The 18,249-nt window shown below is 37.4% G+C and overlaps 2 protein-coding genes across 3 annotated transcripts; one reads left to right on the top strand and one right to left on the bottom strand.

Moving 5' to 3' along the window:
• Window positions 1-1,462: 1,462 nt before the first annotated feature.
• LOC133729948 (protein STRUBBELIG-RECEPTOR FAMILY 8) lies at window positions 1,463-7,317 on the bottom strand. The gene is made up of 16 exons (XM_062157572.1): window positions 6,850-7,317; window positions 6,300-6,432; window positions 6,126-6,197; window positions 5,953-6,018; window positions 5,771-5,842; window positions 5,596-5,667; window positions 5,274-5,345; window positions 5,112-5,177; window positions 4,963-5,028; window positions 4,578-4,879; window positions 4,032-4,288; window positions 3,210-3,481; window positions 2,991-3,126; window positions 2,730-2,869; window positions 2,473-2,629; window positions 1,463-1,964 (listed from the first exon to the last, which is right to left on the bottom strand). Exons 1-16 carry the CDS (start codon window positions 7,013-7,015, stop codon window positions 1,812-1,814), a joined length of 2,202 nt encoding a protein of 733 aa, XP_062013556.1. The 5' UTR covers window positions 7,016-7,317; the 3' UTR covers window positions 1,463-1,811.
• A 3,307-nt stretch (window positions 7,318-10,624) lies between these two features.
• Window positions 10,625-18,225, top strand: LOC133729945 (uncharacterized). Of its 2 annotated transcripts, none has more exons than XM_062157570.1 (16): window positions 10,625-10,871; window positions 10,990-11,070; window positions 14,487-14,577; window positions 14,664-14,796; window positions 14,894-15,077; window positions 15,240-15,384; window positions 15,467-15,557; window positions 15,690-15,748; window positions 15,830-15,907; window positions 16,089-16,172; window positions 16,604-16,785; window positions 16,856-16,984; window positions 17,186-17,258; window positions 17,494-17,579; window positions 17,848-17,932; window positions 18,040-18,225. In XM_062157570.1, exons 3-16 carry the CDS (start codon window positions 14,512-14,514, stop codon window positions 18,070-18,072), a joined length of 1,428 nt encoding a protein of 475 aa, XP_062013554.1. In that variant the 5' UTR covers window positions 10,625-10,871; window positions 10,990-11,070; window positions 14,487-14,511; the 3' UTR covers window positions 18,073-18,225. The 2 variants fall into 2 exon arrangements, with proteins under 2 accessions (XP_062013554.1, XP_062013553.1); XM_062157569.1 differs by lacking the exons at window positions 10,625-10,871; window positions 10,990-11,070 and adding exons at window positions 13,893-14,099; window positions 14,168-14,247.
• The last annotated feature ends 24 nt before the right edge of the window (window positions 18,226-18,249 follow it).

Below are 18,249 nucleotides of genomic sequence, written 5' to 3'. Positions count from 1 at the left end.
TCATATTGTTTTGAATTTAGTTTTGTAATTAACCCTAAATGATAAGGCCATATATATAGAAATTAATTATTTTTATTTAATTATATATATATATATATATATATATATATATATATATATATATATATATATATTAATGAGGGAGGCAAGAAGAGTATTTTTTTTTTCTCTCTTTGTCCTTATTTGTCTTTTCATATGAGTTGACAATGTCTATTGATAATTGAAAAAATATGGAGGTCCAAATATCAAATTTGGAGATCCAACTAGAACCATCATACACAATATAATGCAAATTAAAGCATAAAATCAAACAGATTCCTGCTCACTACTACAAAAGCTATAAACTTGACATGTATAAAAGTCCAATACATATTGCTTCTGACATATGAGATCATCAATTCAAAGGCATATCAAACAATGAGAGAATTTTATTCAAAGTTATAATTAGTGTAAAATAGAGAATATTGCTGGAGTTGTTCTGACATGGGTTTCATTTTTCATCCCATCATAACAAAAATATAGTCAACAAGATACAACAATATATTTTGGAGCAAAAACAACCCCATCTATTTAGATTTGCGTATTTGATTGGCCTCATTATAATCTGTATATATGGCTAGTTGGCTACAATAATGACAGAGTTAGTTACATTCAGCGTACAACCCACCAAACTGATTGATATATATCCCCGAAAAGCCTCTAATGAAAATTACAGTACCAATTGATGAAAGGAAAGTGAAATTTATTCAAATGTATGCACCAAAGATTACAGAGACCAAGTTGGTTAAGAAATGGTTGGGATCACAGCGCCAGCAGTCATATATGGAATTACCAGTTCCACAGGGTGAGGGGATGCCCAGCAGCTTCCTGCTTTTCGCAAATTCGGTGTTGTTGTTCTGATTAGACATCATCTCAACTGTGGAAGCAGCAGTGATTTGATCTGTATCGTCAAGCAGGGAAGAAACAGCCACTCCTCCTGTTCCTATAGTGATTATAGTAATGAAGCCATAAACGACAAGCAACAACATGCACGCAGAACTCCATTTCATGGTAGCAGAAACTGCCATTGCTACTGCTTTATAAATTTCACGGTTTCTCTCTCTCTCTCTCTCTCTCTCTCTCTCTCTGTTGATCTCTTGATCTCTCAGTATACTTAGTCTCTTGAAGAAGATTTGGGTTTTTCGCACAGAAGCCCAGGTATATATAGACATAGAGCTGATGGTAAGTACTAGGAAACCCCGGAGCAACATTGTCAATCATACTAGGAAACCGCATTCACGAATTACACACTAAGAAATTTTGGTATCATGATAGGAAACCTTGGCGTACTAGGAAACCCCATAGCTACCACATTTGTCAAATCATACTAGGAAAACGCATTATGCAGTTTAGCATAATTTGATTTTACTTATTCACCACAGTAAGACATAATTTACATGAGCTGTAGAATGCCGAAAGAAGGTAAAAGTATTGAAAAGTTAATTTTAATATTTGCAATCCAGTGTTTGACAGTGTGTTTATAGGCATAATATTATGTGCAGAATGTGAATTATAATTACATATCTTTTTCACCTAGTTTGAGAACATATCGGATATTCCTCATAGTTTCCGTGTTTCATCCAACCCTGCCTACTCCAAACTGTGTAGATAAATATACTGCAAATGTCAACAAGTCTAAGATGGCTGAGACACCATTACCGACTGGTGTGGTTGAAAATGCATTCTTCTCCTCCGCCATGCTAGCTCGAGTCGAATTGGCAACCCGCATACTAAGAAAAAAAAAATTATAAGACAATGGATGGCACCGACACTCAAAATGACATGTCAATTGCTTCATGATCAGGGGTCCTGTATGCAAAACCAGATTCATCACTTGAACGTCTTTTGACCATACTAGCTCTTTGCACTAAGCGGACCAGCGCTTGCACAACTTCAGACATGGGAGGCCGAAATTCAGGTTCCGGCTACATAAAGAGAAAACATAAAGTATGAGAAATCTGATTCACAGAGTTGCTACTTGTCACAAATAAAACTTCAACTCATGAATATATTAATGAAGTTAATATAATGGAAAAGTAAGAGAGAAATTGGAGTTCAGTGAGATCAACCAAATTCTAAGTTACATTATGAGAAGAACATCATTGCCCTTATTCACATACTGAATGTTCACCATCCCTCCATAAGACCTTATTTTCTCTTTCCCCGATGAGAAGAAGAGAAAAAAGAAAGAAGTGATTCTCGGCCCTATCTGGCACAAAGGTTTTCCATACCAGGTTCAGGTCCCATAATCAGGACAATAACCATTTGAAGTAATTCTAATGAGCAATCACTTCGTCTTATATCATTAGTAGCCAATATTAAGCTGCCGTGGAAGGCACAGGTGAGCAACTTACTAGTTGATTGCTCTCCTTCATCCATACTACACTCTTAACAGATATTGGTAGTAGCACTAAACACTAACATCAAAGTTACCTGAACACAAAGAGCGATGATGTCAGCGAAGCGTGAAAGAGATTTCGCCGGATACATGCCATTTAGGGAAGGATCAACCATTTTTGCTAGAGCATCTATATCATGGAGTTGGGGAGTAGCCCATCTTACAAGTGATTGTTCTGACCTTGCCCTTGAACTAAACAACACAAGAATTTAAAGAAAATGATTAAAAAATTAGTAACTTCACTGTAAAAGAAAACATGAAATGACAATTCAGTAATGCGGGATAGATATACCTGTCTAGTGGCTTGCGACCAGTCAACAGCTCTAGCATCACCACCCCAAAGCTGTAGACATCACTTTTTACAGTGTATACTCCGGACAAGGCAAACTCAGGAGCACTATAACCAAATGAACCTACCATCTGAGTTGAAACCTGGGAAGCATAAAGTGAATTGAATTATTCATTCCAGTAGAACAGTTGAAACCTAGAAAAAGAATGAAGAATTTGAAAAGTTCTGGGAAATCCACTAGAACATTTAAATCCCTTAATATACCTGTCGCTCTGTGTTTGGCGTTAGAGCAGCTAAGCCACAGTCAGATAGATGGGCATTGAGCTCTTCATCAAGTAAAATATTTGCTGACTTGAAGTTTCTATGTACAACTGAAGGTAAGCACACCTCATGCAAGTACCTGGCAGAAGAATCTTTAACTCAGGAAATGTTTGTGGGCAATAAATACTGAGAGAGAGAGAGAGAGAGAGTCCATCTACATACTCTAAAGCTCGAGCAGTGCCAAGTGCTACCCTAACACGGGCATTCCATGTCAGTGTGTTACTGCCATCTTCAGCAAAATGAAGTATGTCATGCAAGCTCCCATTTCCTATATACTCATAGACTAGAAGACGCTGTCCATGTTCTGCACAATATCCAACCAGTGTAACGATGTTTGGATGCCTCAAGCGCGACATATTTGAAACAGCTTCAAGAAAGTTATCCTCCTCTTGTAGAGATAGTGCTGCATTGTCGATTTTCTTAATGGCCATCATCTGCATTAGGAAACGGAAAAAAGAATTTGTTCATGTACCACTAGTATTACAATTGGTATTGCAGGAGAAGTGAACCTCAGATATAAGTAAGAGCCCCTAGTTCCAGAATATTATTGACCTCAATTAGCAACTGAAGCTAGGCACTAGTAAGAGATTGGACTTAACTCCACCCCTATCAGTCTGAAAGAGCACAGTCTAAGGATGGTAGATAATGTATTAAACAGACTACAGTTTAACTTTTTACTTATGCTGACAATTTACACTTACAAATGTCCTTTTAAAATCAGCACAAACTTATCATAGAATACATTGTTAAGATTACTGACGCTCCACACAGCAACAAAGACAACAAGTACAAGACGATACATACATCAATTTGAATGTCTCGGAGTGTAGGGAAACAGAACTGGATGCAAGGTTTCTGCACCTCAGTTCCCCGAGGAGTAACTAAAGTAATGACAGCCACCATTCCCTTATAGTAGAATATTTTAATACATTCTAATCTAAACATTAGCATATAATTTTGATTTAAAGAAGAAGAAAAAGTTACCTTTCCATTGGGGAACTCAGCTCGGTAAACACGACCAAGGGAACCTTCACCAACAAGAAATTCTTGACTAAAGCTATTTGTTGCTGTTTGGAGAGTGGCAACAGTATAAGGAGTAGCAGTGATAGGTGATTTTATTCTTTTTATTGATCCATTTTTTCCATGTAACCTATCAACCACCAATATTTCTGCCGGTGGGGGCTTGAGATCAATTACAGCAGATGCACTTTTTACCCTCTGCTCTTGCATCTCAGTATTTACTGCAAGATAGAAAACGGTGCTCAGCATGCATACAATTAGGACGCTAATGGAAGAGCATTCAGCTCCAGAGTGTTAAAGAGAAAATTAAAGCATTTTAAGAGTTTCACTCTTGCATACTTGCACTCAAAATAAATCTATTCCAAAGAAACCACATTGGCCCAAAAATAACATAAGAGAAAAGAAGAACAAAGGAGAGAAATCACATGCCTACTTAGGAGTAATTCCCAATCAAATTTCCTTCAAATTAAAAAGCAATTTGGAAAAGAAAAAAGAGAAAAGAGATTCTACCATTATTTGTGCCAACAGAGAGACCTCCCCTCGAAGGTCTTGCAACACTGCCTTCCCTTTTATTTTTGCGAATGCAAAAGAAAAGAGCTAGTAGGAGAATGAGAGCAACAAAAACAGATGCCGCAATGATTCCCACCAAAGCCCCAACTGTCAATCCTTTCTTCGATTCAGATGATTTTCCATCAGTTCTCTGTGGCCGTGTACCAGGTCCAGAATGATTGTGACTGGGTCTTCCTGGGGGAGGCGGGTTATATGGTGGCGGTGGAGGAGCAGGACCATTGTCAAAGGAGTTTCCATCATATCTATATCAACTTTAAGAGCTACATTACATATACAGAAAAAGTTGAGCACAAAATACAAATTTTCATTAAACAAAGGACCTTACATAAAAGTATGAACTGAGCTAAGCTCTCGGGGTATCCATCCACTGAAATGGTTGTTGGCAACATTTCTGTTCAAAATGCAAAACAAGAACATAAGACCACAATAGGTAGTAGAATATTAAATGCAAAATAAGGGGGAAAACACCCTTACAAAGTAGTCAAAGGCAAACCCGTAAGAGCATTGAGAGAACCCGTCAATTGATTGTTCTGCACATAGCTGTCACAAATTGAGATGTCATTACAAGTGAATGCAAATGGCATAGTGATCGACAACCAGAAATTTCAAAAGGCATTAGCAGCTCAAAAAACTCACAGAGCAGAAAGATTGGACAATGAACTGAAGGAAGCAGGGATATCACCAGAGAAGTTGTTCAGAGATAGATCCCTACATGGTAAAATATAGTGGCCATCAGGAACTTATGTATAGGTGAAGGTACAATGGAAATATATGTGTGCATCAACAAAAATTGGGAGTAAGTAGAAGCTCCAACACTTCAAATGACACAACAAAAACATGACTTTATGTGATGGACACTAACAATAGGGTCATTAGCAGTATAATGCAGATAAAACATTCACGACATTAGACTAGCAGAATACTTATGACAAAGAAGTGGCAAAGTAAGATATCTTACAACGTTGCAAGGCTACCAAGAGTAGCAAAAATATCTCCGATTGACTCGGATAGCGAATTATGGCTAACATTCCTAAAACCAAGAATTTTTTAAATATATCAGAAAATTATAATCTTGTAACTGAATTGCATAATGTGTTAGCACAACTTCATAAAGTTCAATACAGGTAACTCACAAATAATCGAGAGAAACCATGGTGGAAATGGAATATGGAAAATTCCCACTGAAGTTGTTCCTTGCAAGATTTCTGCATACATAAAAGAGAAAAAAATATATATAATATTTTGAGGACCTTAGTTAACATTCAAAATAACTTCTACAAACAAGAGAGTGAAGAAATTAGTGGTTGAACATTACAGGCTCGTAAGATTTGGAGGTAGTTGATATGGTATTGTATCATGAAAACTGTTGTCACTCAAATCACTGGTGAACAAAAAGAACAAAACAATTAAAAGGATAGAATATGATGTATGTGCCATACAAAAACGCCAAAAAGAATCATAAGAAAAACTGGGTAATAGTATACTCACAATTTTCTCAATGATAACAGGTCGGAAAGCAAGTATCCCGTAGTTCCGCTGAGTCCTAATCCAGAAACCTCTCTGTTAAGACAACAATAGGCAACATTAACACTTCCCGAACCAATCACCAATCATGCTGTTGAATAAAAATGAAAGACACATTTACCAAAACACAAATCATACATTGCAACAACAGCTGTGCCTTCACAAGTTACCCCTTTCCATGACTCTCCACATGGATCGCCGCCACTACTTTTCCAATTAGTTAGCTGAGAAGGACTGTTTACTGAGGTATACATAACCTGAAGAGCTTGAACTGCAATGCAAAAGAACAACAACCAACTCTCAGAAAAGCAATCCCATTTCTTAAAAGAGCTTTGCTATGCATAATTTCAATTACTCGCTAAAACATCTGTAAAAGAATCGAACTTTGATGCTCATATGAAAACTAGACCTAATAGTTTTGACCAAGTAATGGTAAATTTCTCATTTTCTCAAAACCCAAAATCAACATTAAATTGAAAATAACAACACCAATATTTCCCAGCAACCAAACCAGGTCAAAGTTTCCATCTTTCAGCAAAAAACACACCAAAAGACACATTGCAAAACCCCAAAACCAAAAACCCAAAACAAAACAAATCCATCAATCACAACCTGCCCAAAATCAAAGATCAAATCTTTATCAAACCCACAAAACCGAATCAAAAAGCAGAAAAAAAAAAAAAAGTACCATCTGAAGCATCAGTGGTGCCACTAATCCTAGGCAGAGCAGCAAAGACCAAACCCAACAACACAAACTCAATGAGAAACAGAGTCACAGAGCACGGCTGAGCAGAGTAGCGATCACCCATTGTACTAGTCTCAACTTGGCGGCGATTAGGCGCAGTGAGGCACATGCAATGGAACCATGGACCCGCAGACCAATGTGAGTGAGGGCAAGCAATGAGGCAGCAGAAGAAGAAGAAGAAGAAGGCAGGGCATTGCCATTAAAGAAAAAGTGGGGCACAGACTACAGAGAGTGCGATGGAGATTCGAAGCTTGAGTTATTAAGAGAGAGAAGAAGAAGCAGAAGTAGAAGGAAGAAAACTCAAATGTGTTGTGGGAGTGTGAGTCACTGTTTGTGTCGGCGAGTATAGGAATTAAAAAAATGGGGAATGGAAGAAAATGGAGTGAGGAAACAGAGAAGGGTTGGTTTGGAGTAGGCAGGCAATGTATGACTCTTTATCAATAAGGTCTCTTTCTCCTACTATTGAATAGTGTAGTCCTCTTTTTCTTCTGCCTCACTGATTTTGGATCCTCTGCTTTTTGCCCATCTTTCTTTTGCTGCCAACTTGGAAGGGGTTTCTGCCACGTGGCATATACTTCTATATGTATGTATATATATTATATTATATTATATATATGAGTATAAAAGTTCAGATGCTGATGTTAAGTTGTTAACAGTGTGCAGTTGGGTGGTCCAATAGTAAAACTGTGACAGTTTTGTGTGTTTAAATTTAAAAACCTTGAATATAACTATGAATCATGATGACAACCTTTAACAAGACCAACATTAATTTATGAGTTGGTTGTGAGTTGCAAAATCATATATACATCGACGTCATTTCCTTAAGGATCATGTCTACCTAATCTCACTGATAATTAAATATTTGAAATTTATGCAAAGTTTGTCACTTGAGGTTATCATATCATCCGAAGACCAAAGCCTATTAGAATTGCAAGTTTGTACTCATTCAATATTGAAATATCAAAGTGCTATTCTAGCCGGATCATCTCCGATTTGTAATTAGGTTATTTGTTAGATTGTTTTTATACATTGGTTTTTTTTATTTTTATTGATTGCATGTTCTAGTGTGTTAATTCAATTTTTTTTTTCTTTTCTAATACACTAATAACATTTGAAATATAATAGTAGTGTCAATATCATTATAAAGTATTTATCACTCATTCACTCTTACCCAAACACAAAGCGATATCCGTATAATTTGTTCTTCATTTAGAGGTTAAGAACTGTAACTTCAAACAAATTATCCTGCGAGCTTCTTCATCTCTCGAGGAAAAGCAACTTGATGAGCAAACCAAACACTCGTGTGAGGCATTTATATTATAATTTTCGCATTTATAGATATCCCACTACGTACATGGTTAGGATTCTTTGCTCTAGCTAGACTGGTGTTTTTATCGTTATTAGGTAGATGCCATGTGCTTCCACTTTTGAGGCTGTGGAGAATGGGAGATCAGGACCCATTCCCAGGGAATATCTAAAAATGACAAAAATGTCTGGGTAGTGAAATGAGGAAGGGAAGAGTGTACTGCTGGACTAGTCACGCTCACACTGCTATATACTTTCTATCTTTTCACTACTTTTGTCGATCGATCGAGAATGTGAGAAAGGTATAGTCTGGAGCCACAAATCATTGATCATTTTGGATTGTGTGTAATCCAAGCCCTTAAGAATTACCCAGTTAGGTGACTTGTGAATCCTTCTACATTATATTCGATTGGTTTCCAACTCCTTGAAAGAGAAGGGACAGTACTCGACTGCCCGTGATCATCTGCCTAATTAGATTCCTTCAACCCTATAAAAATAACAGACGCGCGTACAGTACGTAGGTACGTACGTAGAAAACATGCATGCCATTTTACATTATTGTTCACAAGCTTATACTTAATATTTATATTTTTCGTTACATGTTGTGAAGAAAAGTCTAAATCTCGACATCATGTGATACTACAGTGTTGTATTGAAGATGTGTTCGGATTTCTTTGCAACGTAATTCGTAGATATGGTAACATACTAACGTGTCACTAACAAAAGAGGGAGGGAACAGATTTCCTTGTTTATTGCTGATCTGTAGGTGAATGGAAAAAAAAAAAAAAAACTGTTTCCTTCTCCTTTAAAAATCAGATCGTGATAGAAATGATCTGATCTGAACTTCAAAATACTTTATGCTTTGAATCACTTTCATTCATCTGAGTCAAATTCAATACTTCGTTAACCAAGAGCGGAAGTACGGAATACGCAATCTACACCAGTTACCAGCTAGCTAGCTAGTAGCAACTGTTTATATAAAAGGGAAGGAGCAGAGAGTAGCAATGGCATTCATTCAACTTTAACAACTAATTAATTGAAGGAAGCAAAGAATAATCCCACCGGCCAGTTGTCATGTATCAACTTTCTTTGTCATTTCCTTCAGAGAAAATTTTATAAATAGTAACCTAAATAAAAAGTCAATTCATCGTTTAGGTGCCTCAATCTTTAAAACTATAACAATGGTACCTCAACATTGAAATCCGACACAATATCGATGCCTTCCGTTAACAACGCCGTTAGGGCAGATTTTTTCCATGGGCAAAATTGTCTTTTCAAGGGAGATGGATTTTTTCCATAGACTCCAATGCCTTTACTCATGGCTCCATTCAACATTTTTTTTTCAAAATTTTTTCGACCTTTGGTCCGACCTTGCACCTCCACTTAGCTCCAGTATTTCTTCTATTTCCCAACCTCACCATAAATGAAATTCTTATGTCCTCTAGAAGTCCCAAAATTGCTTTCTTCCTTGGAGGCAGAATACTTGCATTGAAGGATTCAGAGTGATTGTTCAGTAAGTTATCATATTTAAATTCTTGTTGGAAGTGAGACCTTGGCCAATGTTTAGCGGGCATGTTTCAATGATCAATTAGTACGTTATATAGTACGTTATTGCTAATTATACCCAATGATCAATTAAAAGTATAATACAGCAGCAACTTTTTTTTTTTTTTTTTAAGAATGAATGCAGCATGTTGGTGTTAAAAGTTTCACAAAAAAGTTGAATGTGAAACTCATTTAATGCGCTGTACAGAACCATCTTCACAGAGTTATTAATGGAATCAATAACTTCTTGTTGAATGGCTATCAGACAAAAGAATGGCACACCTAAACCTCAATCAACATAACTAATACTCTCAAAAACAGAAACTGATATAGCATGCAGGCCGGAGACGGCAAATAGATATAGAGAATATAAAAAGCATAATTAATTTAACATTCTGACTGATTATAAATCTAAATTATATACCTGTCATTGCACCATTTCCATGCTTGATAAGAAACTTTACTCAAATCTTCCATTGATTTGGTGAATTGTCTCATAGTATTTGCCCTGGCTATTGCCCAGAAAATCTGCTTCAATTGCAACCCAGCAAATCCATCTCCCTTGAAAAGACGATTTTGCCCATGGAAAAAATCTGCCCTAACGGCGTTATTAACGGAAGACATCGATATTGTGTCGGATTTCAATATTGAGGTACCACAAAATTGAGGTACCGAAATGATGAATGGACTTTATTTGGGATACTATTTGTAAAATTTTCTCTTTCCTTAAATTCTAAGTAAGATATGCATCGACACTAGTCTACAACTCTACATCACATGACCATCATATTCCAATCAGTTCTTTTATATGGATACATGCAGTATACACTATACAATACATAGAAGAGCTGGCTGGCTGGCTTATTCTCTATTCGCTAGCCTAGAATGGGATGATTAAAGTGAGTGGATGATTTCACCCCTGCATTTTTGTGCAATTCACTGATCCACCCAAATGTTTTCTTTCCTCCACGTACTGCCTCATTTGCTGATTTACTGGGTGGGTTCTACCGACACGGAGAAAATAAGAGAGAGGAGAACATGGGAAGAAAGGAAAGAAAGAGAGACCAGGGAGGTGGAGAGAATTGTTGGGTTGATAGACAGCGAGAGACAGAGAGGTTGTTCCCTCAACAGATATTCAGCTTCTTTTTTTTTCTTTTTCTTTTTTTTCAGAGAATTTCTTCAAACTCATTCTGAATCTTTGCATGTCACTGATTTTGAATTTGGGTCATGCAGGCGTTGTTGAGATGGTTATTCATTTTGAGGCATATGGATTTTCAGAGAGAATGAGCGCAGTATTGAAACAAATTGGCTGCGGTATGTAGAGTCAATGATTCTCCTTAATCTTTCATATTTTTGCTTCTCTACTTCGTTGTTCGGTTAGTCTGGTTTAATATAGCCTGAGCAATTTGATTCGGGTTTTTGAATTTGGGTTTGTTTTTAGAATCCAAATGAAATTTGCTCGAGTAATTGGGTTTCTGTTGTTGGTTAAAATGAGCTGTGTCATACTGACCAAAGATTGATTCTTCAACTCTTGAGGTTGGGAAGAGTTGGTTATTTCTCATGTAAATTGAGGGGATTGATGGGAATTTGAAGAAATGGGGTTTCTGTTGTTGGTTAAAATGGGCTGTGTGTCCGGCTGACCAAAGATTGAGTCTTTTCTCATTAAAATTAAGAGGCTTGAAGGGAATTTGAAGAAATAAAACAGATATCCGTTGTATTATGGTTTCTGAATTTGGTCTGTTTTCAGGGTTGAGTTGGTGAAATTTGCTTATTGTTGGATTATGGGTTTCTGTGGTTTGGTAATTAATGGACTGAATCCAAAAAGTTATTTGTTTGATTCCGGAGATAAGAAGAAAATACAAACCTTTAGCTGACAAAGTTTGATGATGAAAGTATAAACCTTTGACTCACCAACCTAAATTTGGACTCCATATTGGCTAGTGGATACATACAATCATCATGCATACGCCCACAAATTAAAGAGAGATGGTAGTGATGAACCAGATTATGAAAGCTATAGCCATAGCCATTTTCAAATTAAAGAGAGATGGTAGTGATGAACCAAATTATGAAAGCTATAGTCATAGCCATTTTCAAAGATGCAAAGAATGGTTATGGGTGACATGCCTTCTCAATATGATGATGAAGAAAAGAAAAATGCTAACAAGATAGAAACTGTATTGATGAAGGTATTTAGATAGGCATGGGAGACCCAAAGGGATAAGAAGACATACAGTGAAAAGTTTGCTCTTCTATAACATCTTGCCGTTGAGTAGGCGAAGATGAGAATTGGAAGATCACTTCTTCTTCTTGTTATGTTGAGAAGAGGGTTATAAAAGGAATTTGAAATTTTACAAAAATGGAGGATGTGTATTAAACAGTTTGAGATGTGTAGATAAAATTACTCTTAAAAGACACACATTATTTCAAAAAAAAAAAAGACACATATTTATGTAGATGGGAAATTATAATATGGTCCCTAACCATAGTACACGTGGTGATCCGATGTGATATTATTGGCCCATGTGACTCGTAGTAATTTCTGATTGGTCTCTTAAATTGATGTTTCTTCACCCCCTTGCATGGTCCTCACCACATTCGAATGATATTATTGGTTGAGACCACTACATGACAGTGTCAATGGTACTTCGGGACCACAGAATAATTCCTCATATGTAGATGTATGTTAGATATAATTTATGGGCCGTGACCATTTACACAATTTTAGGATAAAAAATGCCCACTTACTCCACTAAGAGTTTTTCACTCCCATTTATCCAATTTAATATTTAATGACAGTTGTACCCTTAACTTTATTAATTAATTACATGTGCCTTGGCTCTCTCCACTCTCCCCGATCTGCTCTTTCTCTCTCATCCCCCACTCTCTCTCTCTCTCTAACCCATGGCTTCTCTGAAAAGAGCCTATGCATTACAGATCTACGGCCAACGCCGCACCAAACACAGCCCATCTTCCCCTTTGCCGGTCCCAACACTCCACAACACCACCACCCACGCACCCAGAACGGAGAGATGCTCGGCTCCAAACCAGAAACCAAAACGCCGCCATCAACCGACCCCTCAAGCCAAAGATCTCGTCGCGCCCTCCACCAGTGGCGTCGGGTTCCAGTCCAGATCCGGTTACAGTCCGGATCCCCTCCGATCCCTTCCCACTGCCATGCCTCTGCCTCTGCCGCAACGGCAGCCACCACCGTTTGCCAATGAGTTCGACGAAAATCTCCTCCCGACCCTTGTCTCCAGGCACCAGACGTCGCCGTCACCCTAAAACACGCCCCGACCACTCCTGCATCTGCCTCACACTCCGGTGGGTGCCCAGAGAATTTTTTTTTTTTTTGGTATACTGAGATTTTTTTTTTTTTTTTTTTTTATCTGTAATGTATTCATTTTGGTTCACTTGAGGGCAATAATATGATTATTGGAGGGTAATAATATGATTATTGGGGCAATAATATAATTATTGGGAGGCAATAATATGATTATAAATTGATCAATTGTGTCTGTAGTGTATTCATTTTGGTTTTGGGAGTTCATACAATTCATTGGACGGCAATAATATGATTTTTGGGAGGCAATAATATGAGTATTGGGGGGTAATAATATGATTACTGGGGGGCAATAATATGGTTACTGGGTATTATTAGGGGGCAATAAATTCAAACGCCGGAATCTCGACACCAATCCGGCAGTGACCGGTCGCCGGATTCCGGTCATCGGTCGCCGGATTTTGGTCACCAGAGTCGGCGGCCGGCCATTGGTCACCGGAGTCCGGCAAGGTGGAGGATGACTTCTCCCTCTAAGTGAGAAAGAAGGAGAGGGCAAAAAAGTCCCAAAAATAAATAAAAAAGAATTAATTGGGTATTAGGGAAATAATCTCTTAGAGTGTTTGTAAATGGGGTTAAAAAACTGTTAGTGGAGCAAGTGGACAAATTTTAAGCTAAAATTGGGTAAATGATCATTTCCCCTATAATTTAAACTCTCTCCATTTAAACCGAACTAGGCTCGGTCTTTCCTTCCGACGATTAAATGGGCCGGGCTTAGACCCACTTCAAAGCCCAAACAGGCCCACTATAAACGGCCCATGTCGGCCCAAAAGACAAGAGGAGGTTTGGAATTTTGGTTGTGTCATGGCGGGCGTGGACAAAAACAAGTGAATCAGAGAAGGAGAGCTCAACCTTCATTTGTCTTCTTCACTCTTCACACTATAAAAAGCACCAAACTCTGATTTGAATAGATATGAACAAGAAAGGTTTGGCAATTCTAATGCGAACCAGAATGAGACCCACCAAAAACGATTCAGCTCACCTCGCTCGCTCTCCTCTCGCCGTAAGTCTTCAATTTTCCGATACCCATTTTCGTAATTTCATGGATTCTGATCGGAGTTTCTGGAACAGAACATGGTTAATCAAACGGTGAATGGAGGCCAATCAAGTAGTGGAACCCAAAAGCTCAATGCTTTAAGCAACACCAAGAGGTGTGCTTTGTTCTAAACCCCATACAAAAAGCTTGGATTTTTACAGTTTTTGATTGCAGTTAATGATTTTTTTGTTTGGATGTTCTTTATTCAAAACCCAATACAAAAAGCATGGATTTTTACATTGTTTGAATGCACTTGATGATTGTTTTACTGTTGTTTAGGGAGTTTGAGCTTGTAAAAGCATGGACTTTTACATTGTTTGATTGCAGTTAATACTTTTTTTTACTGTTGTTTAGGGATTTTGAGGTTGTAAGGGAGTCCATGCACTCTGCAATTTCAATGAGTAAAACTGAAGTCTTGGATTCCGTGCTGAATGATTTCTCAGAGGTAGTTTTTTTTGGAGGTTAAGATGCATTTTTAGTGATGCTTGGTGATATTTTGGTGCTGAATTTGGTTGTTTTGTGGTTGAGTAGGGATATTTCAGCCTTTCGTATGAGAATCGTCGAAAATTGCTTGTGCAACTTGCCAGAGAGTATGATGTTAATAGGACACAAGTTCGCGATTTGATAAAGCAGTATTTGGGACTTGAGCCTCCTGGAACTGGAAGTGAGTTTCGTGTTGATATCTTTTTAGTTGCTATTTACACTTTGCATTTGGTGATTTGTGAGATTGAGGTGGTTTAATTGGATATCTGTATCTTTAGGTGACAGTGCTCACTCAGTTGGCGTTGAAGAGGAGGCATCTCTTTCTGCATTCTACCGCATTGAGAGGAACTTGAGACATGCTCTCAAGCCGATGTATGAAGTGCTATTTGAGCGGCTTAATACGCATCCCGGAGGGTTGAAGTTCTTGTCCATTCTTCGAGCTGATATTTTATCAATTCTCGCGTAAGGTTATACTTAATCCCTATATTTTTTTTTTTTGTTGTGTCTCGTTGACACTAGCTGGTAAATGAACTATGTTTTCAGTGTAGCTAAAGCTACTATTATGTTAAGAAATGCAATCTCTGCCAATAGGTTTAAGATTTTGATATAATCTTGCATATTTAGAGAAGACAATCTTGCGTCTTTGCGAGCACTGGATTCCTATTTAAAGGAGAAACTTAGTATGTGGCTTAGTCCTGCTGCCTTAGAGCTCCACCAGATCACATGGAATGATCCTGCCTCTTTGCTGGAAAAAATTGTGGCTTATGAGGTACTCTATCTTGCTTGTCTTGTAGTGCATTTAGTTATGTTTGTTTACAGGTGGCTTTACAACTTCCTATTATATTGTATAGGCCGTGCACCCAATCAGCAATCTTATAGATCTTAAGAGAAGGTTGGGAGTTGGTCGCCGATGTTTTGGATACTTTCATCCAGCAATACCTGGTCAGCCTCTTATCCCATTGGCCCCATCATTTCTCTATTATTGATCTAGTGACAATTCGTTGTAATGTGTTGACACACAGTTGAAATATTCTTAAGTTATAACATATACTTCATTTATCTTCTGTTTTTTAGGTGAACCCCTTATTTTCATAGAAGTCGCACTCATGAAAGATATGGCTCAATCTGTACAGGTCAGTAATCTTTCATTAGTAAATTCTTCTTAATATACTCGTCTCTATTTTCTGGTGATGCAATTAATATTTATGTAACAGGAAGTTCTATGGGATGACCCTCCAATTCCTGAATGTGAGGCTACATGTGCATTGTTTTACTCCATATCATCAACTCAGGTGTGTATTTGTTGCAATACTTAGTATTTCTGAAATGAATAGAAACACATCAAGTAGATTGTGGACACTTATCCCATGGTAGTTCTAGAAGCTTTCTAGGGCCACATCTTGTAGAGTGGCCTTCTTTACTTTAAACTTGCTGCTACCATAACTTGATTTGAGTAGTTTCTAATTTTGACAGCCTGGCTTGTCGGGGATAAACCTGGGAAAGTTTCTAATCAAACGTGTGATCACACTGGTGAGGAAAGACATGCCACATATTTCTGTAAGTTCTGTCCTGTTCCTTTTACAAATTTTAAGAGCCAGACTCGCAAAGTAATCTCCCTATTTCATGGACTTCATAAATTCTTTTTGTATGTGATTTTAGCTTGTTTGTTTACCTCTGTTAGTGCAAATAATTACTTTAGTGAACGTTTAATTAACTTTTAGCTGAACATTTATAAGTTGTGGTCACTGGTAATGCTTGGGTGTGGTGTTTTTAGTTTTAACTATTCTACTCCCCTTAAAATTTGAAAGTAACTCAAGAGCTTTTGCCATTGCTTTTTCTTTTTGCCAACTTTCAAATTGATCTGTTTTTGTTTTACTAAAGTCATCTTTTAACTGCTCTTATTCAAGATGTCAAAGCAATAAATAGATAGTGTTTGGAAAACAGTCATCATGGCTTTACTTTCTGACACATACCGTCTTTAAAATCAGACATTTGCGACTCTCAGCCCCATTCCAGGGTATATGCAATGGCTCCTATCAAAATTGGCATCCCAGTCAAAACTTGCTGAAGGTGAAGACATGCCAAACTCGTCAGCTGATAGATCTGGTTCCACATTTTGGGAGAACATACTTGAACCAGAAGAGGAAAGAGCACTTATGGATGCTTCTGTGTAAGCTTCTTATTGGCTTTGGCACATTGTGTTAGCATCTGGAATGCTTAATAACATTTTAATCGTGCAGGGAATTCACCACTGGGAAAAACAGCATGGAAGTGATGCTCAATTTACTGACTTCGGCAAACCATGAGTGGACCAAGTCTGATAAATTGCTTTCAGTTCTAAAACCCCCTCTAATGCGATTGTGTGCCAGGTCTTAACTCTAGTTTCCTTCTCTTTTTTGTTGCTAAGCTAGTAAAGATGATGGGTCTGCTAAAATGAAACGGTTAACATTACATATTATGTGATTGCTGATGACATTACAGGAATTACTTTTAAGAGTCTTGGACAATATTGTGATCTATGTTCTTCTGTGTGAAACACTATTAACATATCTTTGTTTCTCTTACTAAAGGTACCTTCTGCAAGAGAAAAAGAGAGGCAAAGCTCTGGATTCTGTTGCAAATTTTCACCTACAGAATGGAGCAGTATGTCAGTTAACTCTAGTTTGTGCAACAGTCCTTATATGAGCATATGTATATGTTTTATCGTCGGATGGACTGATTGAATTTTATATTTGATGCATAAATGATATATGTAGAACTATGCAATTCTCTGAACAAGAAAAAAAAAGAAAAAAGAATTCTCTGAACAAGAAATCTGACAAGAAGTATGTTTCAATAGTATATGCTAATTTCATTTTTCTTTCTGTGGAGCGAGCAGATGGTTGAAAGAATTAATTGGATGGCTGATCGATCAGAGAAAGGCCTTCATCAAAGTGGAGGTATCATGGTGAACTATGTTTACAGGTAACCAAAACCTTCTCTCTTCTATCATATGATTAATTCCTCCATGAAAACCTGTTCATTTATGAACACGATGCAATTTTGAATCATACACCTGTCAAACTTTTGTTTTGAATAGCTTTTAATCTAGCATTGCCAGCATCTATTTGAGTTGATACCAGATCAACAATTGTGAAGCTCATAGTTCATTGAATTGTGATTTTCAGTTTCACTATATTATCGCAGTATCAAATATCATCTATTGAATACTAATATTGAACAATCATTGCAGATTGGGCAAAATTGAAGATTATTCTCAGTCATATTTCAGTACGGGGCATATCCATACTTCTAGTGAACTTTCCCGTTACGTTGAGGTAATTAGTTGTGTACTGAAGTGACACCTTACATGTACCATGAAAGATGCTTGGCATTATCATTCAAACCCAAACTTACATGTTCCTGAATGTCTTTTTGCTTGCAGCCATTTAAGGAACCTCAAAATAGAACAGAATAGCCGGGTAGCAATGTAATAACGTATGTGTCCATGCTTTTAATTTCGTTGTTTTCTATAGTGGAAAGTGATTTATTTTAAATTGATGTACAGTTGTCATTATAATGTATTTTTAGATTTGTTTCTCCTTAAGCTGATCTTCTTCAACCTTTGTTATGGATCTTGCAAAAGTCGTAATGT

Source organism: Rosa rugosa, chromosome 2 (assembly GCF_958449725.1).
Source record: "Rosa rugosa chromosome 2, drRosRugo1.1, whole genome shotgun sequence".
NCBI lineage: Eukaryota > Viridiplantae > Streptophyta > Magnoliopsida > Rosales > Rosaceae > Rosa > Rosa rugosa.
This window is presented reverse-complemented; position numbering and strand designations above follow the sequence as displayed.